This window comes from Passer domesticus, chromosome 5 (genome assembly GCF_036417665.1).
Source record: "Passer domesticus isolate bPasDom1 chromosome 5, bPasDom1.hap1, whole genome shotgun sequence".
Lineage (NCBI taxonomy): Eukaryota > Metazoa > Chordata > Aves > Passeriformes > Passeridae > Passer > Passer domesticus.
Genome location: NC_087478.1, coordinates 10,291,876 through 10,317,453, shown reverse-complemented (window position 1 = coordinate 10,317,453; position 25,578 = coordinate 10,291,876). Strand labels below are relative to the sequence as shown.

At 36.5% G+C, this 25,578-nt stretch overlaps 1 protein-coding gene across 10 annotated transcripts in view; it reads right to left on the bottom strand.

Moving 5' to 3' along the window:
* Positions 1-25,578, bottom strand: part of MAGI2 (membrane associated guanylate kinase, WW and PDZ domain containing 2) — a 698,553-nt gene that overhangs the window by 462,861 nt on the left and 210,114 nt on the right. For all 10 annotated transcript variants that reach the window (XM_064421909.1, XM_064421908.1, XM_064421910.1 and 7 more), the window contains exon 2: positions 25,268-25,384. In XM_064421909.1, the coding sequence (XP_064277979.1) occupies positions 25,268-25,384 (117 nt within the window). The remainder of the gene's footprint in view (positions 1-25,267; positions 25,385-25,578) is intronic.

Below are 25,578 nucleotides of genomic sequence, written 5' to 3'. Positions count from 1 at the left end.
CAATGGAGTGATTTCTTCCTCACCATTATTACACTGCAAGTTGTCCAGCAATTACTTCTGACAATGTATAAAACAGAAGGATCTCACCCTCCAATATTCCTAGTACTGAGGTTATGATGAAAAACAGTATTTAAAATACAACGAGACAATGCCAGGTTGTAATTCACTCACAAACATTTTCTGTCTGGCTCTAACTCACATTTTTTAAGGCCCACTGAAACATCATTGAATTAAAAGCATTCTCATTAGATTCCTTTGCCATGACAACAGCTTGGAAGAGGTTTCAGAATGATTTTATGATACAATTTTTGTGCTGTGCCATATTATTTTCATGCAACTGTGGAGCATGCAGACAGAAAAATATTAAAATGCCTGGATCTTTGTAATACAGTGTGTGGAAATAACAATCACCTTTCTTTTTTGTCTTGGTCTCTGCTGCATGCCAGAAGTGACCTTGATTCTGCTCTGTAGTGTTTGATTTCAGGTATGCAACTCCCATCATAGCCAGTTAACAAAGAGCAGAAGGTTCATAACAGACCCAATTGTCTAAATACCCCAAAACCAAATGAGTTCTTTACAAAAAACCAATATTGCATTTAAACGTAGGTTGACAAAAAGTCTCAAAACTATGGAATTTCTTACCTGTGAAAAGTATGAATGACTTCCATGTGTGACAACATAGAAGCTGCTATTGGATCATTGTATTTATTCGCTATATTTCAAATTACAAACCTTTTATATATTTATGTTATTCCTCTACCTCTTTAGGAAATTATTGGAGAAATCATTTAAACTTACTGGCAGCAAACCCTGGGTATCCTGTCTCACACTTATGCAAGAGAAGGGGTTATTCCACACATATCAGTTTAGCAGCTATGACCCAATGACTTTGGGCATTTTGTGTGTTCAGTAATTGTATGATCCATTTCATACCAGGATACCATTTTTGATCATTGAAAATATTAGGAAAATAAAGCAGAGTTTGCTGTTGTTTAAACAAAGGGCACCCTGAGATAAAGCTGTGTTTTCTTTTTCTGTGCTCTGGTCTTCTTCCGCACCTGTATGTTTGATAAATATATGCAATGTCAGATAATTTCTCCTTAGCTCAAGAGAAGCTTTGCATGCTACCCAAACTTACTGAGTGACATACATTAGAGGGAAATCACCACGCTTTCCAGTCAGAGAAAATTATGTTCTCAGATTTGTTATTATGAGCATATTTTATTTGTGGCTCACAGCAAACTATTTCTGAGTTGCAGTAAGCGCTCTTTTAAAATTATAAGAAATACTATGAAGCTGTCAAGCTTCAACTGCTTGCTTTGAGGGAAGTGTTAAGTCACTGTTTTAACTGTACTGTCAGGATAAAGCCCTAGTGCATGACAAAAAAAACAAAAAAGCAAGAAAACCCCCCAAAACAAACAAACAAAAAATCAGATTTCAAGAGTTCATAAAACTAAGACAATAACATTTGAAAACTCCATGGGTAGAAATAGAAGCATTCACTCTTACATAGCTGTCCCCAGTCAATACAGAACCTTAACAAGGGGATATCTGTGGGGGACTTTCAAGAACAGCCCTTGGCAAAACTGGCTGGATAACAAGGGTTCTTCGGAATATCTAAGCAGGTGTTTTGTTAAAATTATCTTAGAGAGGAAGATGATAGTAGCTGGATTAAACTGAAATGGGGAGTTAAAGGAACTTTCAAAACAAAGAAGGCATCAGCTTTAAAAAAGTGTAAAAAAAGCGGAAAAAAGCATTCCCTGTCTAATTTGGGTTCAGGTATTCAAGTGGATATGATTTTTCTCTGAGGGTCTTTGAAGAGACATCCAATTTAACCTTACTTGAGATACTTTTGCTTTCTGTTTGGACAAAAGGTGCCTATAGGACTGAGATTCAAGTAGGATACATGTAAAAACTTGACTGGCTTTTCACCTAAGGTTCAGTGAAATGAATGCAGACAAATGTATAAAATCATTCTAATCCTACAATTTTATCCAGCAGGAAGTCACCCAGTGTTTTCAACAGCTTCTGATTTCGGTGAAGTTTTTGGCTTCAATTTAAATGGAAGGCTTTATTTTTGAGACATTTGCTTTCAGTGAGCAGCTGGGAAGACATCAAAAATGCCATTGAAAAACAGAAAAACTGTGTATATAATCTGCTGATGAACACCTTTACAGACAAAGACAAGTGTGTTACACTTGATGCAGCACCTGCTTTCTCACCTCGTACATTTCAGTCTGTATATCAGAATTTCACAAGGCTGTTGTTAACTCCTGAGACAGTGGAGATCTTTCTCAGAAAACTGACAGGCTCTTAATTATATATGTTCTGGACAACACTGGTACAATACCAATTTAGTTTCCTTGGTTACTAACTCATGTAATCATAATGTATATATTTTACCACAGCCTTATTGTGACATGCCAAAGAAAGCATGTCATTATTCAGGCTGGCAAACACTTAATAAAAACCAGCTGTACATAACTTTCATTTACTTAAACTATTTCAAGCATTCTCTTTTCATTTGACTCAAAGAAAATGGCAGCAGTAAATCAGGGTATGGACAGAAGAAGTCAGGGTTACATTAGTTATAATTTTGGCCGTGTAATCTTTATGATCAGCTGTCTACAGTGGACTTCGGAAGATGTAATAAATGTCAATGTCTTGTTATGAGTTCTGTATGAACAAAAAAGTGATTTGGTTGGACAGAAGCAGCTTGATATGTTCTTCACATCTTCATGAGGACAGAAAAATTGTCTCAGAGTCGTAGCTGAAATATTTCCAATCTCAGGCTTTCATTAGCGTACAATAAGACACTTAGTTTTTCCCCCTGCTCATTTCTACCTCACGGTAAAAGGATGACAATTTCTTTTAACTTGAGTATGACAAATAGATTTTGTCAATGTCTTTTTAGCTATAGGGTGTTTTCTGACATTCAAAATGGATGTCTCTGCCAAGAGCATATCAGAAAAGCCAGACTTAAAGGGAGAGTTTACCTTTGGTGTTATAGCTTTGTAAATTTATCGCATTTGGGGAGCTATGAAGAAATGTGAAATAAGTTAAGGGTTAATTATGAGCCATGGAGTTTGAGTGAGTGTGTGTGAGAGCCGACAAACTCCATTAATTTCCACTGCAGGCAGTTTCACTTTCCATTGAGCGAGAGTCAATGCAAAACAGCACTAGTGAGGTTTTTCCATTTTTTACACCTCCCTGGGGGCAGGGAAGGGGTGGCAAGTTGTTCATCTGAGGAATTAGCCACAAAATAGCTCTGCCTGCTCTCATCTACATTTGTTAGTACTGCACACAGTTCAGTCCTTGCCTGTTTTTTAACATCAGCTCTGTTCCTTTTCCATAGGTTTCCTTCAGCCCCCTTTGGAATTAACTTAGAAACAATTGAAGATCACTGACATAATATATACAAAAGGTTCCATATGAAATGTTGAATGCAGAAATCACTACAAGGAAGGCACCACTGGGACCCCTTTGCTGCAGGGTTTCTTTTGTATGTCCAGCCTCACAGTAGAGAAAAATGTCCTAAAGAAAAATCAATTGTAATTCAGTTTCCTTCATATATACTTCAAAGTGAATTAAGTTACCTTGATAATTTGTTGTATAAAATATTTTAACTTTTAAAAAAACGAACTTTGTCAAAGATTTTAAAATACCAGCTGCAGGAAAAGATGAAATTTTACAAAGGAAAAGTGAAATTAGCATCACGAAGGCAAAAGGTGAATAAACAGAATAGTGACTCTGGAAGGGAACTCCGACTTTATGTACCTAGACATCTGTGTTTAAAATGCTTATTTGGCCTTTGTGTATAAATGTTGAAAAGAACATTTTTCCCAGGGTAGATGTCAGAATAGATCAAATGCATGGCTTGGAATACACTCAGAAATAGATCAAAGCAAAACCACAGCTCCACAGTGGTGCAGCCCTGTTGGCCACAAGTGAGACCAAAGCAACATTAGGGTTCCTATCATTATTTAATGGGATGTGACCAAAGAAATATTTTGGTATGTTGTAAGCAGTGCTCGCTGAGAGCTGGAATCCCAAAATGATGTTTTGAGGGAAAGGATTGTTACGGTAGTAGTAAGCAAAATATAAAGAAAGAAAAATCCTAGTATTGTCTGATACGTAAAGCTAATGACACTAAAAAGACAGGCTGTGAACATGGTATTCATGACAAGTTCAAAGCTAGTAATAAATAAATTTCACATATATTAACATTTACATAGATGAGAAATTTTGTAAGGAAATCTGCTTATTAAATGTTTGCACCATCTTAGTTGTGTGACTTGGAACAAAATTTTTATTACCTAAAAAGAATAGTTCCTCAGGTGAGATGCAGAAACAGGTCATGTGACATGTTTATAATCAGGTGAAAAATACAGCAGCTTTTAGCCCTGCTTATATTGAGATGATTATACTGTGACTTAGACTGAATGTCCCCTAAAGCAGTGAAGGGGCTCCTTCAGGAATGAGGAAAAATCTGAGGGAGAGTGAGAGCATAAGGGAAATGAGAAGACAATAATATGTAGGTTCCAGTTTGGAAAGTGAAAAGGGAGATTACACTTTTCTTTCTATGCATAAATGTAGATCTGCAATGATAGCAGCTGTCACTGCCATTGGTGTCACTGCCATTGGTGGGTGATAACAGAGACAGATAGTCTGGAAATTCCTGCCTAACGCTGTATCTTTCTGAAGCTATATGCAAGACACACACAGTTTAAAGCCCATTAGAAACCCCCTGGATAGCTTTTAAAGAAATTTAATAGGTTTTCCTTTGAAAGACTTTCATAAATTGAAGTATTATTTCTGGGAATTTTGGGTAATAACTTTGAGAAATTCTAAAATCTCAAATCAGAAAAGCATCAGCATAAAATAAAAGCATCAGCATCAATATAGTTACAATGAGATTAAATAGGTGTGACATTGCTGATTTTCTAGATTGGTTTTTTTAGTAAAACACTATGACACCACAATACATCCAAAATTTACTATTCAAAGATACAGAAATTTAACAGAATGGTCTAATGTGCACAGCTGCAATTGAGAAACAATGCCATCACTTTCTCATAAGATAGAATGCAAAATTTCCTGTGAATAGATTCTGCAGTCAGGTCCATTTCTTGACGTAACTAGGATTCTTTTGCACTTAAAAGAAGGGGTTAACATCCACCTTGTGCCAATGAAAAGTGTTGCCAAAAGTACTTTTGAGAAATTATTGTTTTTGATGGCAGGTAACAATGTAACCAACACAGAAACTATTTTTGAAAATAAATATAAAACCCAAAGGCTTTTAATTTTCAATAACCAGAAACAGTTACAGATTTTGAAATCACCAAGTTTTACTACTGACCATTCCATACATATAAAGAAAGTAATTATGTTTGATAGGGTGATGTGAACAGTGTGGATGATGTCAGTGACCTAAACAGCCCTTAAAATTCTGTGTCACCCCATCCATCTGTTACTCCTGAAGAGAACCACTACTTCAAATTCTCTCTTCAGACTTTTGCACCTGAAACTCAAGGAGTAGACATCTAATTCAATATTGTCAATTAAATATTTCTTATTGCTCTTGAGTTCCGGGTAAAAAGGCTGCTATTAAAAAAAAATAATAATTCAGGCTATTAAACTACCAAGGTACTTTTTTCTTGGATCATTACATTGATAAATTTTTGTTTTCTTTTTTGGAAATGACAATCTTTCTGCAAACAACTTTTTGGAGAGAATATTTATGCAATGTATTTGAGGAATGCAGACATATTCCTTTTACTGTACATGATTTGTTTTACACAGAACATGTGTTTGAAGCTAATTCTGTTTTGCCAAATGTCTCTTTCCTCGAGAATACTTAGTGCATTGGGTGGGTGACCTTCTGCACTTCTGTACTGATGAGATGACATTAAACAGCAGAAGTGTTGTGATTGATCTGCTTTGCAGAGCTGATTTCTAATAAATAAATAAAGTTATCAAGAATTAACTTGTACAATTATGTTCTAAATTAATTTGGACACACACACACACATGAGGAAGTGCGAGTGGAATAGGATAAACATAATTTCTCCTCTGGTGTCAGGGAAGGTATAACATACCAGTTTTCTTTTCTTTTTTCTTTTTTTCAATTTTTTTTCAATTTTTTAAAATCAAACTCTGCTATACAAACTTCCCCTCAGTTTTAGATTGACAAATTTTTGTCTTCTTCTGCAAAGACCCTTCTTCCCTAGGAACCAACGTTGACATGGGAAAGAAAAGGTGTTTGTGCTTATGAACACTCCCTCATTCAGGAACATGCCTTTCACTCCAGTCTCTAGATTTGTTATATTTTTACTCATAATACTTTTAAATCAACAGCAGCCTTTAAATAACAGCTTTCAGTATCATGAAGTTTTACTAATTAAGGGTTTAAAAATCCACCCTGCTGAAGGATTATAGTGCCTATGTATTGTGACTTATATCAAAACAAATAGCAAGAAGTTATTACAGAAAGAGGGCAGAAACAAAACCTAAAACAACTGGGTGTTGTAGTATGCCAATATCTACCTGGAGATGTTTTCTTTTTCAGATCTGAGTAGTTTTTAGACTTTGATTTTGACAACACTAACTAAATACATTTTACTTAATAGTATGTTCCACTTCACACTACACTTGGTGATATGAAATCATTTAATGAGTCCTCATTCATCTGCCTTCTCAAGAAACTCACAAAGGTTGCTGTTTCTCTTGGTTTGTTTATGAAGAAAATGATTTTGCAGAAAGAGTTTAGTGACTTTATTAGCTTTGCATAGCAAGAAAGAGATGCTAAAATGTAAGCAAATACTTTTAATCTTAAGTAACTTTCCCTTCCAACTACAGGATGACCTTAATTTTCTACAGCACATGTCTATTGATTCAGCATAAAATTCTTGGTCAAATTTGTGTTTAATTTTTGGCATTTGAAATCAGCATATTTCAATTTGCTCCTACTTTTACCTATCTTTCTTGCACTAAACCAATGCTTGCATTTTGCCAAAAACAGAAACCACCACTTTCATGATCATTTATTTGTGTTCAAATAAAATTAAATCAAATTAAACACATTTAAATAATTTCATTATTCTTTCGTTTGCACACCCTTGCTACATCAGTCATCCTGTAACTAAAATGAACACAAAATCCTTTTCAAGAACATTCTTCTATTGGGTCTTCTGACATGTCATTAACAGGAAGGTGTTCCAGCTCCTGGCTATAACTTGTGAAGGTGAGACTAAAAACACTTATTGGAAAAAAAACCAAAACAAAACAAACCAACAACAACAACAACAAAAACCCACCAAAACCCACTAAAACTAAAACCAAGAAACTATTCACATGTACACTCTTATTTTGCTCAAATACTAATATATTGAGTCAAGAAAAATAGACATCCCTATATTAGAACCAAAGGTAAATGTCAACTAGTGAAAAAGATTCAAGATTGCTTTTGTTGTAAATATTTAGCCAATCTAGAAAGTTTTAAGCCTCTAAAGGTACAATAAATTAAATATAGTTTTGGGTTTTTTTGTAGCAGTCTTCTTTACTGCAACAATTTAGTCAAAACCACCTCATTTCTCATAAGGAACAACTCCTGTACCCCACTTTTTTCCTTCCTGCAGAGTTTGGAATCATTCCTGGTTCCTCACATGAGCCATACGGAACCAGGACATGTCTGAGCACCTCTCACTGTAAGTTCATGGGCATTTCTTGGTAAGGAACACTGGGCAGTGGTGGAGAAAATTCCTTGCAGCTTGGAGAAAATTCCTTGAAAGCTCAGTTCACACTGAGACAAAAATGTCTCTCATTTTTTAAAAGGATATCACTGCAATGTATTTCTGAGCTACCCCAGCTCAGAATACATCTCAAATTCTTCTGAGTTTAGGAGAAACTCCAGAGAAATGTTTGGTATTAAAAGAGCATAATCCACATCAACTGACAGCAGAAAATTTAACTTTTTTTCTTCTCATTTGACATAGCTCCACTGTATTTCTTTAAAGAATGCTACTGATATTTCCAGCTGATACCTAAATGCCTGCTTGGCACAAAGATCAGGCACTAGTTCTCTCATATTATTTATCTCTTATTAATTATTTTATGACTCACATTAGTTTTACAGAACTGCTGTAAAATAACATAATCTCAATTTTATGAACACTGGGCTAGATATGGTCTTAGCAAGCTTTCACTTTTTCAGAATCTTTATATATCTTTGTTTTCTGTATCACTCAAGGTTTCAGTTTCAGCAGCTGCCAACACGTATTTTATTATTTTTCTTTCCTCCAACAACATCAGAATGATTGCATAAAACTAATTAACAATTTGAAAAACTGCAAATGTATGGGAAGAAAGTCTCTCTGTGAATGCAAACTAAATCTAAAATTTTCTTTTAATATGTACAGCAATACTGAGTTTTCCATTAAGAGGTTGTTTCAGTCTTCACATTTACTGAGAGCTGTAGTTATTTTACATTAAAGGGAGCATGAAAACTTTTTTTGCAAAGTACTGTTTAGCAGAAGGAGTAAAATAAAAATAAACAAAAGAAAAAATAAACAAAGTAAGATAAAAGGCAATTTTTTTTTAACACCCCCCCCCCCCCCCCAAAATGTTATTATTTTCTGCAAGGAAAAAAAATTTAAAAATGTTATATGACTATCTCTACACTGCAACTTATGACAGAAGAAAATTACTACACTTATAAACCATAGCACTAAAAATTAGAAAATGTCAGTGTAGCAGTTTTAATTCATGTTCTTTCTGATTTCTATTATAATGAAATCTTTAATAATCCTGTCACATTACTCTCCCCACAGCTTTGCCACTTCACTCAGTCTTGTGAAAAATATAACCTCTTATTTTCATTTACTGTAGAGTGCTTCCTTGTCCATCTTCCCTGCTGCTGTCTCTGAACCCATCATCATTGTGCAGCCTCATCTCACACCTTCCTGGCTCTTAGTCCTTATGCAGAAAACCAGTGTGAATGAACACTAAAAAAGAAAGAAAAAAACCCGAACAACAAACCAGCAAAACCCAGCATAAAAAACCCCACAGTCTCTCTCCAGTACCCACTGTTCTTTTTTTCAAGGAAATAAATATCTCTTGCCTATGTGAACAGTGCTGGCCCAGGTCTTTCTGCTCTGCTTCTGTTTTCAGAGGCATATGTGGGCTAAAATGGCCCTATCAAAATAATTTTATGAAAATGAGACCACGACAATTTCAGCTTTCCAAATTGCCCCAGATTGTGATCAGAGCACCTGGGTTTAGCTGTGAAGCCTGCACCAATTTTGCAAGGGGAAGAACAGGTAGATCCTCAATTACAGCTGCACTCAGGCATGCTATTGCTTATAATAATGCTTAAGCCACAACATGACATTTATTCTCAGAGGTAAAGGTCAAAGAAATAAACAAGGAGAAGTGACAAAAACGACCCTGGCAAAGGTGTGCCTTCCTAGGCAGCAATTATGACAATCTGCACCATGCTGCAAAACTAGCCTGCAAAGTGAATTATTTCAAAAACATAAAAATGAATGGAAACAGTTCTCTTAATTTAAGTCTTAGGGTGAGCACTGGGTTTTGGGCTTTTTTTGTTTCTTTTTAAACTATGCAAATGGCAATAACTACATTATTTCAAAAAAACAATAAAGCTGCTCCTGCTTTTCAGATTTGCAACCTTTTACAGTTCTATGATTAAACTTTTAGCTAATTTCTTTTGTAATTCAGGAGAACAAAGCAATTTAAAAATCTCTACAGAAAACTGCTTCAAAACTTTAATTATTTTGAAATTTCAGGAACATATTTAGCTCAACACTGAACAAAGCTAGTTGTGCCAATTTACATCAGTAACATCCAGAGAGCTGTTAGCATTCAGTTATCATTTGGAAAAGGAACTTCATGTTTCCTGGCTATCATAACAAGGTTAAAGCCTGAAACTGTGCTAATTTCTAAAAATTCTCAACAGTAATGAATACTGATTGACAGAGAAATTGTTGCTGGTGTGTATTCAAACTACTGGAAACTCTTAAGAGTAATAACTTAAAATTCATTGTACAAAATAAATTGCAGAAGAGGATGGGAAGAGTTCTACCTGCAGATCTAACTCAGCTGTTACATCAGTAAAGCACAGCTTCTGACCCTCCCAAGTCCCCTGCTCTACCAAAATCTTTGTGAGCACTACACTTTAGACCTTGACCTTCCAAGGTGCTGTGTGTGGCCCCCAAGAGCACAAGGGACCCCTTCCACTCTGCAATACATGCAGGCATTGCATTGTCTCAACATGCATGAATACAACAACTGCATAACTCCAGGCAGTATCAACAGGGAACAGCAAAAATCATAATTAATGTAACATTTTCATAGACTGAAGCACCAGGGGATAAATAGGAAATTCAGCCTTTTTAAAAAGAAATGGAATTGTTAGACACACTTTAGTTGTCATGCACTGAATTTTCATTTGAGTAATACAATTTAGGAGAAAAAAACCAACAAACAAATGAAACAGAAAAGAATATTAAGAAGTTAAGAAGGGGTTTATCTGATTGCCAACCCCTTTTCTTTGCATTCTTGTAAAATAAGCTGCTTCCTCAAATAACCAAACTCAAATCACCAATGCTCTAATTAATAGCATTTCCTAGCATTACTCATCTGAAATATCTTACAGATCCTGACCCATCATTCAAGTGTTAGCCATGAAAAATAAATAGCACGAATCTACACAATCAACAGTATTACTGCAGCAGTTCTGGATACAGTGACATTTAGACAACCAAATCCTTGCCTCTGTGGACAGCAAACAAGCTGAGATTTATAGCAGAGTGGCATTGGTGCCTGCAGAGAATGAGCAGGCAAGTCATGCTCATGTACTTCTGGCCGTGAAGTGAGAGCAGACTGATTGTCAATACTCATCTCTCCCCTGTGCTACTGCAGAACTTATTGAGGAGCTGGAGGGTGAGGGGAAGGTGAGGGTGAGCTCTTTACTGCTAATCTCTTCCACACTTTATGGCTGTGACTGTTTTCTTCTGCTCAAGCTTTTTAGAAGGAGAAGTGGTATATGGCCCAGATTTAACAAAGCAGTGGGCCAGAATCCCAAATCTGACAAGGACAATGAGAAGAAAACCCAAACTCTTAACTCCTAATATTTTAAGTAATTCTACATAGAACATGAAAAAAAACCAACCCCAGAACAAAGGCAAAAAACCCCGAAATCACAAACCAACACAGAAACCAAACAAAACCCCAAACTGTACCAAAACAGACAACCACAACAATATCCCAAACCACTAAACAAACAAGCAAAAACAACAACAAAAAAACACCAAAACAAAACAAAACAAACCACCCAAACCCCCAAAACCACTTCAAAAATATGTGTGCAAAGACACATATATTGAATATTGCTCTGATATAATACTGCAGAACAGTATTTGCCAAGTTTCTGTGGTATACTTCAGCTTCCAGAAGTGAAAATTTGGCTATATAATTCAGAATCAGTTTTTCTATCTTAAACTTGGAAGCACATGTCATTGGTAAATAAGCTTAGAAGTACACTTCTGTAGGAGAGGGATGGAGTAGTGGAGATGAACAAATGGAACATTTAACTACATCATAAGTTTTTATAAGTGGAGATGAAGGGAAAGAAATCCCTTCCCACCAGCCCAGAGGGTCACTATTTTCCATTCATCTCCATCTGTTTTTTCTGGCACAGACACAGCCATCACCTTGAAATGCTTAGGACTGTGCATTGTTAATGAGGACACCATACTGGCCAGGGAAACTGTGTTCCCACATTTTCCCTGATGCCTCTTTGGGGTATGAAAGAACTGGGATATGAAGGGAGACTACAGCACCATATGGAGTACTGCATGCAGACAGATTTCCCTGTCTGTCACGTGCTGCAGCAGCGCACAATACTGCCTGGACAGGGACAGTGCACAACCATGGGGAACAGAGCAGCTCTGCACAGACAGGTGCATACATGGTTTGAACCAAAAAACAGACCTACATATTTTAAATGTTCCTCTCTCACACTAAAATCCCCCTTCTCTTCTCTTTCTGCACTGATATGGCACAAAATTAAATGCAGTTTCTGTGAACCCAGTCAAAACACCTCTGCTGGACAAAATAACAGGAAGAAAAGATATTTTCTATCTTGTACCATGATCTGCACCAGAATAAAAGTGGAGTGGAAGAACACAGAGCCAGAGCACTACAGAGCCTCCTGTGAATGACTTCTGGAATCATCAGGTTGAGACTAGTTTCCATAATTGTTCACTGTTTTCTTCTTTCTGTGTATTGTTACACAGAATTAATCCTTCTGTCCAGGAAAGTAACATGCTTTGTGCTCGATTTTAGTGGACCTGAAGACATTGATTTGTTCAAGCTTTAGCTTTGAAAGACTCTTAGTGTTGTGCAGATCACATCTTTATAGGGCCCACATGGAATCATATAATGAAAGAAAATTAAGCTGCTATAAAGCTCACTGTACTATCTGGGGAAGAGGTGCATTATTTACTAACCTGCAGAAAGCTAAGGACTGTAATAATTTAACAAAATTCTTCAGGAGACATAGAGAATGAAATTAATTCTCACTTTAACTCAGTGAAATTTCATTATGATATTTCACTTGAACAGTAAAAATTGTGCTCCAGGTTATGACTGTTTCTCTGTACACTTCCTGTGTAATTTTCCTTCTATTCTTAATCAGTGGGTTAAAGTCATTCCCCAAGTGACTTACAGTTTATTTTCACTGCTTAAACCAAAACAAGGTGGTAGCTTTCTTCCTTCCCTTAAGAGTGGTCAGAGCAGAAATGGTAAAAAAACAGTAATCACATCAAAAATCAAGAAATTAAATGCAAAGCCTTTTCTTTTGAACTGTATGTATATTTGTAACTGGATTTAAGATGATCTTCAGCCTAAACCAATTATCTGGTTTCAGAATGAATATTAACAAAAGGCAGGAAACTGTAGAAAGTTTTCAATTTATTATACAAACATTTACAAATTTACCTTCTACAGTTATCTTTGATATTCCCTCCACCACCCAATGGCTTCACAGATGAGTGCCTCATTGTCTGATACTGTCTCAGCACCCTGAGACCTGAGAGGTGTCACTCCATGGGAGGATAGGAAGTGCATTGTTTGGTCAGAACTTACTGTCTCCCCAAATCCATCATCATCCTTTTAAAACTCTTAAAACTTCTGCCTAGTCTTTGGTAACAGTTTATGAGCACAGATATTTGCAAAGCAGAGAAAAAAACAAACCTCCAGTTGTTGCACTTTACATGGCAGTTTATGACATAATGTGTCCCTAACAATGGCAACAACGCCATGGTCCTCGGGAAGCTCCAGCACAAGTCAGGAAAGCTCCTATGAGAGCATGATCTGGCCTCTGGCCATAACACAGTTAAACATGCCCTCAGCAACTCTTCATGTTTCCAAACTCAGTAAAAATTACCATTAGAAGAGTGCACTGACTAATGAGCCGGCTCATGTTTAACTTTGCATCAACCAGGACCCCAGGTTTCTTTCTGGGCACTGCTTCCCATCCTCTCGTTCCCCAGTCTGTCTGCACATCCAAGGCTGCCCCATGCCTCGTGCAGATTCTTTCACCTTCCCTTGTTGAACAAACTCTTCTGCTTTGCTTTTCCATTTTCCTCTGTGTTCATCATTCAAGCTTCCTTGTTTTGTAGAAGAGAAAACTTAAATAGGAAGCCTTTTCCTTTTTAAAAAATAAACGTTTAATCTTTATTCAGAATTTTCTTTTATGATGCTAATGGAGGATTATACAAGAACTAACATTTTCTCATGTTTATTATTGTTGCTTAAATCTCCCACATTTAAGAAAGAGGGACAAAGAGAGACAATATAATTGCATCTTGCAGAAGCCTTTTCTTTTCTTTTAGACTTTGGTGCTTTTTCAGAATTTTAAAAGAATTTAAATAGAGTAGGAATTACTTAACAGAAACAAATTTTTTGAAACTTAGAGCTTGGTTACCTTCCTCAACTGTATAGGGAAAAATGCTCTTAGAAACATAGTGCCATGTGGACTTCTAATATTTTTTTTTAAATATGAAAGCTAGTGGAAGCAAGGTCACGACTGATTCCCTCAGATATCCTGTGGTTTTTTTCACTTGCTTTCTCCAGTTCAGACTGAACAGTTCTGGTCCAGGACAGAAATAACCCTGTATCTTACTCAGAAGATTCTGAAAATTAAAGCTCCCTGCAAAAACCTACCAGACATGCCAGAGTTGGGCAAAGCAAATAAAGGATAACTACAGGAAAGGAGTAATTAGATGCTCTCTTTTTGTGAAGATGAAGGAAAGGATTTTCTCCAAAATTCATCACTTTCTTCCAGGAAATTGCGTTATAAAGTACAAAAACAGAGCAACAACTATTCTCTGACAGTTTACAGTCCAGATTACTAAATTGTTTCTGGCTCCAAGTGCCATGTTTCTGACTCAGTGCAATTTTAACTGTGTATTTAAATAATAGTTTGTTGGTGCCCAACTCTTAATACAAGTAGAGATGCATTTGCAGTGTAGATAAAAGTGACTAATGATCTCATGGCAAGTTTAGAAGCTTTATAGGAAATAATCATTATTTTTGAAGTACACAAAGATAAACTAAAGATTAGATCATATATAATACAGCTAGCTTCCTTCCACATGATACACAAGGGGGAATAATCTTTGGTAATTGATGGGGAACTTAACATTTCACATATTACTTGAATGAAACCCTGGATAGTAGAATGACTCATTACTCAGCTGTACCTTTCACCATGTCCTCACAGGAGAGAGAAGGAGAGAAATTTGAAACCAGCCTGATTTTTATCCTATTCTTGAAAAGGTAGCTGCAGCAGCTTATTTAAAGGACATAAATCATGAAGTATATTTGGGAATATGCCTTGCTTACTGTATGAACAAAAGTTACAAATGTTCCCTAAGCATCAGCTTTGGTTAAAGCCACCTTCTGCAACCTGTGTGAAATCTACAGCCTGAAGTCATAAGTTCCCTTTCCCTGATCACTTATGGCAGGCTCGGAGTCAGACACGAAACACGAGCAGGGAGTCAGCCAGGGTTTAGAAACATGGAGCCAACCACGTGCAGAGACTCAGAACCACTCAGCATCTCAGTGAGAGTCAAAGCAGGACATCTCTAAGGGAACAAGAGAATTTTTTTCAATAGATGCTGTTACTACGAGGATGTTGTATATAAAAACGACTTCTATTTTTACGTAAGAAAGGAAATCTTGCCAAATCACCATTTTGAGTGCCCCCGCAGCATACAATTGCCAATGAATTAAAGGTAATTAAACAGCCTGTTTTCTGGGTTCTAAGAGCTCTTCAAGAAGGTGTACAATACAATGTGCATTTCCCAATTAAATGAAGTGTTCTGTGAAAATGCATGAATCATAACAAGGCAGAAGTTTCCTGCAAGACTTGTGACACACCTGTGATCAGGAAGAACTCCACAGACTTTTCCGCAGAAAAAAAAAAAATCAATTTTTACAAAAAGGGTTTGGTTTTGATTTAAAGCTTTAAGAAAAAAAAAAAAATCTGGGTTTCTCTGCATTAAAAAATGCCAAGTGAAATAACTGGTCAAGCATCTACTCAAGTCAGTACCAATATGAGTTGAAGAAATCACAGTCGTACCACGCTGAAAAATAAAGCTTGATAACCAGTCAAAATCAAAATCAGGAATCAGAAATTACAGATAAGGTAAAGTGAGTGCTGGTGTGCATTTTGTCACTAGCTAAAGGCCACTACAACATATGTGGAGATTGCACCTTCAGCAGCCTAGAGTAAATTTTGTGCTTTCCTACATATGAAACGATCCACTATTTTTGTGAGCAATGTGAAAATATCTTAGCAACAGTATAACAGGTATTAGTGATTAGTTTCAATAAAGACACTTTGATAAAATAGTAAATAATAACAGCAAATGTAATTTACTGTGAAATTTAGTACTAAAAAAATCTGGTCTCTTAACTGAAAAGCAGAGTGTTTTCTAGACCCTGTAATATATGCCCATGCAAGCTTTTAAAATTCAAAGAAAAGAATTTAAAAGCTAAAATTACAACACTGTTCTGCATTTAAATCCAGATCCTTGCTTTCATTTGAAATACAGAGGTCTGGAACCCCTGCATTATTCTAATTATTTTTTTCTAACCAAAATATATTTCTGCCATCTCCACAGAAAGAAAGTTTCTCTATTCAGACTCAATGAAATAAATTTGACAGAATTATTTGAATAATCCTTAATAGATTGATAGCTAGTCAAGAGGTTGATGTGTTAATAACAGTAATACATTAGAAAAAGAAAAATGCATTAGGTAGAATCAAAACCTAGACATAAAGGAGAAATACAAAGTTTTGACAAACTGTCATGGGTCAAAACCAGGACAGTAATATCCTCAGGATACAGGAAAATAAAAAGAAAAGGACTTGCAGAAAAGGAGTTTCCTCATAACAGTTTTTCAGCCAGTAAATTACAAATTAATCTCACCCCTATAGATGAAACCAAAGTTTTATTCACTCTTCATGTCTTAAGCTCCTCTTCAGGTGTTACAGCATCTCTGTAATGTTCCTTCTCTAATGTTTTTTAATCTCAAAGGGATTTATTCTTGCCAGGGTACTTTTGAATCTAAAACATGGTGCCACTAGAGGCTTGTCCATTGACCTGAGCTTATGCACAGAAGGTTGAAATTCTTTCCTTTTGTGTAAGACACAGAAAATATGCAAAAAGTTGTGCCTTCCTTTCTACAGGTGGGAAAATCTTAAATCTTGAAAAAACACGTAAAGCTGTTTATATCCTGAATGCAGTTTTTGCCCTGAATGTAGTTAGTGACCTTTTTGAATGAAGGGAGTGGTGGCACAGAGCACAGTGTCCAAACAAGCCAAAAGGACCTGGGCTCCAGCTGGTGTGAGGAGACCTCTGAATGGCAGAGGCACTTCAGAGACAGAAACGTGAGAGGCTGGTTATTTGGTGAACTTGGCCAAAGTGCTCACCAATTCACATACATTTCTCAGCAGGCACCAGATGATCCATTCAGGATCCCTCATCACTGTCCCTCATTCACTTTTCTTATGGTTGTACATGAAAGCCCCAGAAAAGAAAAAAAAAAAAAAACAACAAAATAAGCAGATCCTCTCAAAACTGATATTGGACCTTTTTGTTCAATTATGCAAATACAGATTTAGTAGTTTAACTGGTCATTCAATCCAGAATATTGGTTCTTTTACACAACTCTTTTTTTTTTAATTGATGATATTGTTCTGAATCTCTAAGGACAGCTACTGGTGTTCCATGTTCACTGTTCAGTTGTTCTTCAGTTAAAATTCACCAAGTAAAGATTATCCACTGTCTCTGACAGTTTATCTTCTCCAGACTGAGAAAAAACAGATATTTAGAGTATCTCAGCTTACCTTAAGAAAAAAAATCTATTTTTAACTTATTTGACTGCAGATGGAGACTAAGTTTACCTAGAGGATATATTTTAAAATCTTTTAACATCAAAAGGCAGTTTGGAAAGATCATGTAGGAAAAAAAAAAGCTAGAAATCACAGGAAGATTACATTTAACAAAGCTGCAAGTTCTGTTCACCATATTTGTAATTCTTAAATTTCTATGATACTTTGTTCATTTAAGGAGAAAGGTCAGTAGTATATCTAAGACCTTCAGGCTTGAAAAGCCTACTGTCTTAGGGAGACACAACCTCTACACAAACTTCCACCTGCTTTAGGCTACTCAAGAACTATGACTTGTACTTGTGAAATAAGTTATTTGTGGCCTCTTCTATTGTTTTCTATTCTTGTTCTGCTGAGGCAAGGTACTTCACCAGACTCGTGCTTCTGCCCTTCTAGTTTGCTGCTAGTAATCAATAAAATTAGGGCTATCATAAAAACTCATTTAAAAATACCACTATCCTTTATTCTTTTGGTATCATGTGAATTAAAGAACCCATTTTGCAACACTAGAGAGCCTCCCCAAAGTTGAAATAAACACTTATTGATTCCTGGGGACAATCAGCAAAACTGTTGTACCTAAACTCTCATCTGGAGTTATGCATGCATTATATCACATATAAATAATTCCAGACAGATGTGATAAGCAACCCGAGATTCTTAATATCAGTCTTTAAATCACATGCCAGGTAACATCAGTGAAGGAAGACATGATAATATGTGATACACTTTTGTAGGAAAGCAGCTTTAGAAAGATTGGGTTTGCAATTTCAGAGCATTTTCTTATTCTTTTTTTCACTGCTAAACCTTTAGTGTCTTTAGAGACATTGTATCAACTTTCCAGTTGGCAGGGCATCAGATTGCCTGTTAGAAAAATAATTTATACTGGCACTGTTTTACAAAAAAAAAAAAAAAAATTACTGATTTTGGATTATTTGGGTTTTAAAATGGGAGAAAAGCATGGTATTTAAAAGAGCAGAAATGAGGGAATAAAGGAATGGAAAGAATGGGAGTAGGGGACAGAATTATCATCCTCAATGTCTTGTAGATGTGATTTGGGTGCAAAAATCTCTGAAAAACAGAACTGTTGTAACTGTACTGCCAATGAAAGCATCCTAATGTCTTCACACAACCTTTATGGAACATTTAAATTACAATAGCAGAAGTGGTACACAACTACTCCTCTTCATTTTGTTTCAACTGTTCTCACTTCCTACTACAGTTACGCCACATCAGACATATTCATTCCCCCTTCTTCTTGAACTGTGTTTATTTTCTTTCCATACATGTTATTTTAAGATGAGTACTTAGTTACTGAAAAGTACCCCAAAAGCTACTGAATACTGAAAGCTGATATCCCCAATATGTAGAACTGAGAAATTTCTGGGGAAAAAAGACAGAAATTAGGTACATTTTCTCTTTCATGACTAACAGACAGTATAGTATTTTCACCTTGATAAACATTTTAAAAATTGGTTTTACCCCGGTTTTATTTTTATCCACTTCCTGCTGAAGGCAAGCCTTCCTGCCTGCAGCCCAAAGATGCTCTGAGCGCAGGCAATGCTTTGTACCAACTGATGGAGAAGAAGCTGACTCCAACCTTTACTACCCTGCTCTGAAACACACAAAAGGTCTCATAAAACAACATGAAAAGTCATACAAAGATGTATAAGCCAAATTCTTTTGACCAGGAGCTCCCAGTGCCCTCAGAAAAACAGGTCATTGTCCTGTGTGCATTTTCAGTGGGTAATTAGGAATAGTGAATGCAACAGTGGAAAAGAAAGCAAACTCCACAGGCAACAGTTTACCACCACTCCACCTCAGGCAGGACAATTAACCATTGTTGGTGCCCTGTGGCTTTTTGTCAGCTGTTCTTTTCCTCTTCTATTTAGGCTGCCCATTGTTGGAAGCAGTGACAACTCTCTCATCTTCTGGTACACGTGGCTGTGCTGCAAGCAGCACAGTGGGGCCCTCGTCTCACATAATTACCTGAGCTTGCTTGAGATGCCAGTGACTTCACTTTAAGTACACTTTGGAGATGTGCTCCATGAGATACACAACAAGAACATTTTTAAGAGCTCTGCATTGCTCTATTCTGAACCATCAAAGTCTAAGCAATAGCTAACACTGGAAGAATAATGTAGTCATTAAAGCTAGGTGCTGTTATTTCCAGTGATGCAGACATTTCTTGGCAGTATGGTATGCTAAGCACAGGTTATTTTATCCTAGCAATAGCTCCATATGACGTCAAACTGGCAGCTCTTTCACTGACAATATCTCTTGTAAGATACTTTTGACATGAACAAACTTGTAAGAAAAATATATTATACCATTGGCAAGTCTGTTTCACACATTTCCCTTTCAATTTTCTTGGCTATATACTTTTTACAAGAAGAAAAAAAGCATTTTTCAAAAAAAAATTTGAAAGGCTTCGTTTTTGTCCAAATATAGAATAGGCAGGTATAGCTCACAACCTTATCCAGAGCAGCAGAACTATGCACAGAAAACTTCTGAGTTTGGGCTACCCTCAACCAATACAGAGTTATTGCCCATTTGAATTCTGAAACACTTTCCTCAGTTTAGAAATTAGAAGCCTCATATAAAAACCTAAGAATGTAACATGGATTTAATTCAGTATTTACTAATTTTTGTGACAAAAAAATAAAAGCTATTGGAAGAAATACAAACTATGATAACACCTATCAATGGGAGAAGAAAGTCTTACACACTCCTGGAAATTCTTAATTCCTGATTGCTACCCATGAAGTAGATTATGAAAGACTAAGGTTTTCCAATATATTACACTTCTCTGACAGAGGGAATAACCTTATTTGTTTTGCACTGTTTTGCAGATGGAGATTTCTTCAGGTCTGAAAGTGTGAATTCCCCTGCAGCTTCAAGTATAAACATAACTTATTGACTTTAGTATCACTGAAATATAAGTTAATGGCTCTACTTTTACCAAATGTGATAATTTAAATTATAAATCAATATATTGATCAAACCAACACCCAGAAAAAAAAAAGTATCACTGCATGTACTTTTTCTTCTGTGAAGAGGACTAGACAACAAACATAAGCATGCTGTAAGATACATAATTTCAATCGTACACGGTCAACACTGCAGTGTGTGGGTTTAATTTATATATAGACCAGACTATACTCAAATACAATAGAAAAAAACCTATATTTGAAAATGAGACTCTTATTTATGTTGACTCAAAATGACCTAAATCTAAATATTCACAGAACATGGAAAAAAGTGAGCCACAGTGTAAGCGAGTTATTAAGTGTTCATAGGTGTCATATTTGCAGTGCAGTGTTAATTATATTCACCTAAAACAGAATACCCATGGCATCGACAGGAAAGGTGAAGAAAAGGAGGATTTGTTATCACAATTTGGTATGTGGGAAACTGCTGCTCATAATGATTCCATTTCTTGTCCCTAGTCACTCACATACAACATATAACTCAGTTACAAACTTAATATTTTTCCTATGCTAGTGATAAATGTCTTAAATAAAACATCCTTCCTCCAATTTCTAATGGTAACACTGCAATATCCAGTAAGGCTGATACACATACCCAGTCCTCTCTATTCTTACATCATTCCCTTTTTTCCTAAACTGAAAGACTAGGAAGGAAGCTTCCTCATCCCCATAATGTTTTTAAAGCTATTTTTTCCCCATTTTCACTGTGAAGAAAGCATTCCTGGGCTGCATCCTCCTGTGGTGCAGCCAGATAGACCATCTGAGCTCTTGTCAATCTGAAGTTATATGCCAGAGGATATCAATGAGCTTCTCTTCCAATTAATGGATGACTTTTTACTTTTATGAATCAGCTTGTCCTTGATTTTTTATGGTGCTGTTAAATCACAATGTTTTCCACTATCATTTCACATTCCCTGTCTGTAAAGGAAGCATACACTGATTCTATTTTCAACCACAGCTACCCTGTTTTGCCAGCTCTTAAAGAAATGGAATTTGCAATTGCTGGAAAGGACATATCAAAGGAGATAGGTCTGGACATGAGTTTCACTACCAAAACTGCTTTCCTGTGATTCACTCCCTTCAAAGCTTTATTCCTGAAATGACACAGAGCTAGAGCTACCTCTTCTCAATAGTGAAGACTGGAAAGCTGCTTGCCCACGTGGCAACTGCAGTCTGCTGAGAGCACTACCAAGAACAAGATGCAGCATGACTAAGGTGTTGTCTGCCTATAGCATTCAGAGCCCTACTTGTGTTTTGTGGCTGTTCTCCAAATCCCTAGATTTGGATGGATAGTCTCAGACAGTGCTGACAGCTACCACATTTCACCATGCCTATTTTTCTGTAGGCACGGTAAAACGTAGTAGTGCCCAGTAGTGCTCCTAAATATCTTCAGGAGTGAGTTTAGGACATGAAAAGTGCTAAAATTCTACAACCAGGAAAAGAGGAAGAAAATGCATGACACAAACTTCAGCTAGGTCTTCTGAAACTGGAAAATGAGGAACTTTTCTTTCCCCAAAGCTGTCTTGGTAACACCTGCATCTTGACTGCTGCAAATACAGTTGTATAACCCACCCTGGGACATATACATATCATTCATGTTGGCAATGCAGGGAAAATCAATTTCATATGCACTGAGACCTGTGACATTTATGGAAGGCAGCATTTGACTCTCAAGGTTATATGGTCATTTCTCATTTACTAGAAAGGGACACTGCACTAGCAAAAATAGAGAAACCTAAGAATCACAAACCCAACCAATCCATCCCATTCCCAGGGGCTACAATTTCTGAGGGCAGAATTGACCCATTATCCTCACATCATGTGATTCTGACCCATCTATTCTTTGGTGAACACAGGGATGTATACTTGTGTAACAGACAATTCAAAGTCTTACCTGCAGTCACAGAATGTTAGGGGATTGGAAGAGTCCCTAAAGATCATCTAGTCCCACCACTCCCTACCATGGGCTGGGACACCTCCCACTAGAGCTGAGCTGATTGTTTAAGGCCCTTTCCAGCCTGGCTTTAGACACTGCCAGGGTTGAGTCCAAAGCCCAACCTTATCTAGTTTTTATTAAATACTAGTTTAGTTGTCTAATTTAAGTTGCTTATCCTGATTTAAAAGAGGTATGGATTAGTTCTCTGCTTCCTGGTTCCATAGAGAATACTCACTTGTTCAATGCAAGTGAAAGATGACTTAGTCTGACCTAGAGGGCTGAGAAACCCATGGTCGTGCCCACTGCACTGCTGGGGCTGGTGCTGCCAGTGTGAACAGAAAGCAGAGGACAGATAAACTCAAGGTCAAGGACTCTCTGTAAACCTTCTCGTGGTTTTACTGGCAATTATACCTCTGTAACAGAGCAAAGATTATAGACGCATTTTTAAAAGAAAAATGTTGCCACCTATTTTTCAATCCTTTTCTCCTCTTTGTGTTACAACCTTATCATTGGAAATTAAGTCTATGCTGCCTGCAGTTGGGTTTCCCTCTCTATTTTTCTGCACAAGTATTTGACAAAAATGAGTGCTGCTTTTGCTGTGTTGGTATCTGTTGCAAGATTTATAATAAATTCTTGGTTAGGTGCACTCATAAGTGAACTTGGGGGCAGTGGTACAGTCAGTTAAACATCACGACTGTATACTAAGGACAGTGGCAGGACAACTAAGCAGTACTCAGACTATGTACGCAGTTTAAAAACAAAATACTGCCCAGAGCAGAAGAATTTGAATACCAATGCCCTTGAAAGGTAAGTTTGTGATTCAAAAATTAATTAAATTATATGAAAATAAAATAGTTGAGAACATTTTCCGTCCTAGGCGAGAATGCTGGGGACAGAGTAAAATTGCATTTAAAAAAGATTTTCACCACGATTCTGATTTAGAGAAAATTTTGGCTGCAAACTGTGTGATGGCATCCTTTTTATTTGACTGATTATGAAAAATCCTTTAGCTAATGAGATATCGTCCTGTCTGCATTTATAATATTTTTTTTAACACCCACTTTTAAAAAGGATTACTTTCATGGAATTTTCAAGAAAGTTTTGAAGAAAATATACCAATTAGGCACTATAGAGGGTTTGGTTTTTGTTTTTTTTTTTTCTTCTTTTTTTTTTTTTCTTTTCCTTAACACTACTACTGAAAAGAATCCTCCACTCTCCAAGAATATTTGCCAACTTACCTGGCAAATCAGCACCTGCCATCTCCAACACGACAATATATTTCAAAACATAGTTTTTATTTAATCAAAACCACTCACTATATAATACAATAATGACCTAAGAACTTAACAACCCAAAGTGACACAGAAGATGGAGAAGTCACGGCAGAAAGAAAAGGTTGTATTGTTTATAGGTTCCAAATTGCAGTCTTTGTGGTTGTAGTCTTACATTTTGAATGACAAATTTGCTTCTGTGGGAACTGTATTTTACTTAACACCGCTTTATTATTGCCTTGAATGAAAACAAAACAACTCAAAAATACTCATTGTGCCCATATTGCTGACAGTGTCTGTCATACAAGTTTGCAGTAATTGCAATATTGTTGAGTTTTCCTTCTTTAACCTGGACCTGTGGCACTAATGAGCATGGACTGGGGTTATAATAAAAATCTGCATAGGCTAATGATGTACCCAGACAACCTTGGAAGTGGGATTTAGTTTCAAAACTTTCTTGTACATGCATTTCCACTTCAGCTGTGATGTTTCTCAGCATTTTCAGGCAAACCTTATTTATCATAACTCTCACAAAAATATAGCATTTTTTGTTTTCTGCCTACAGGTAATAATTTTTAAATGCTTTTTTCCACCTTCCTTTCTGATCAGTTGCAATTGGAACATTAGAAATTAGGAATTTATATTGATTTTTTTAGGAGAATCTTTTCAAAGCTCCATTCTTTAATATTATGAAAGAAAAAACACACAGTAGCATTCACAACAACTCAGTTTCAGAGTACCCACACATTACCATGTAAATAGCACAGCCACTTACTCAGTACACCTTCCTCTGCCTATCATTCCAGTGTCAAGCCTGTGAGTTCAAAAGTGCACCCCCTTTTTGCCAAAACCATTTTATGTCAGCTAAGCAATTATTTTATGAGGGAAGAATAATGGAACTTCAGTCCATTTTAAATGACGTATTGTCTGTCAGCCAAGTAGATTTGTTCTGAAAGGCATGGCCCTGACACGTGGGCACAGCTTGTGTGACTCTGCTTAATTTTATGTCTGCGGTTGAAGTAGCTGAAAATGGTCAATACAACAAAAACTATTTTAGAGGTTTCAGAATATTTTGAATATTGACTTATGTAGCAATAAACACATATGCAAGACAGTACAAAGTTTCATTGCCATGCCTGTTGCATTCAAACAAAATCCAGTGTATACATTTCTTCTGTTGCCCTACTGCTTTCTAAATCCAATGGCATTATTACATAATAGATATGTGAAACATGAGACAGATCAAACTCTCTGTTGGACATCCACTGAACCAGTCCAGAAAACTGCTTTGTTTCTTTTTTTTTCTCTTTAAATTTATGCTTCCTGAGACTACAGAAGAAATAAGATTATTATTATTCTAGAGACGGACTTTATGAAATTACAGCTTTGAAAACACCACGAAAACATCAGCATTGCACAGCTGAGTTTCTCAGCAGTAATGTAGAAGACTGGCACCAAGCCACAAATCTATTTACAGGAAGGCTGTTTTATCCACAGAACACCTCTTCATGCATTGCAAAGAGCCTCAGCAGCACTCACCCAGATAGGCTATTGCCACTAAAAAGCCAGGTTTGTCCATCTCCAGCCTACTTACATGGCACTGTGCGGAGGTAGAGATTGTCTCTTATGATCTGCTGGAGCTCATGGTCCACCGAACCTTTCTGGAACCGTAGATTGAGGTAGTGACGAAGGTCCTTATCAACAATGCCTCCTGTCAGGGAAAAAACAAATGAAAGTATAATTTAAAATTATATTGCTTTGATGGAAGCAATGAATCACTTGTGAAGTCTTTGTGGCTCATTTTCCTTCATGGTTCTGTCATGATGGAGGACAAAAAGCACACAGAGATTTCTGGTTAAAGCATGTGGTTGGTACAGTACTTTTTACTATTGATAATTGTAAAGC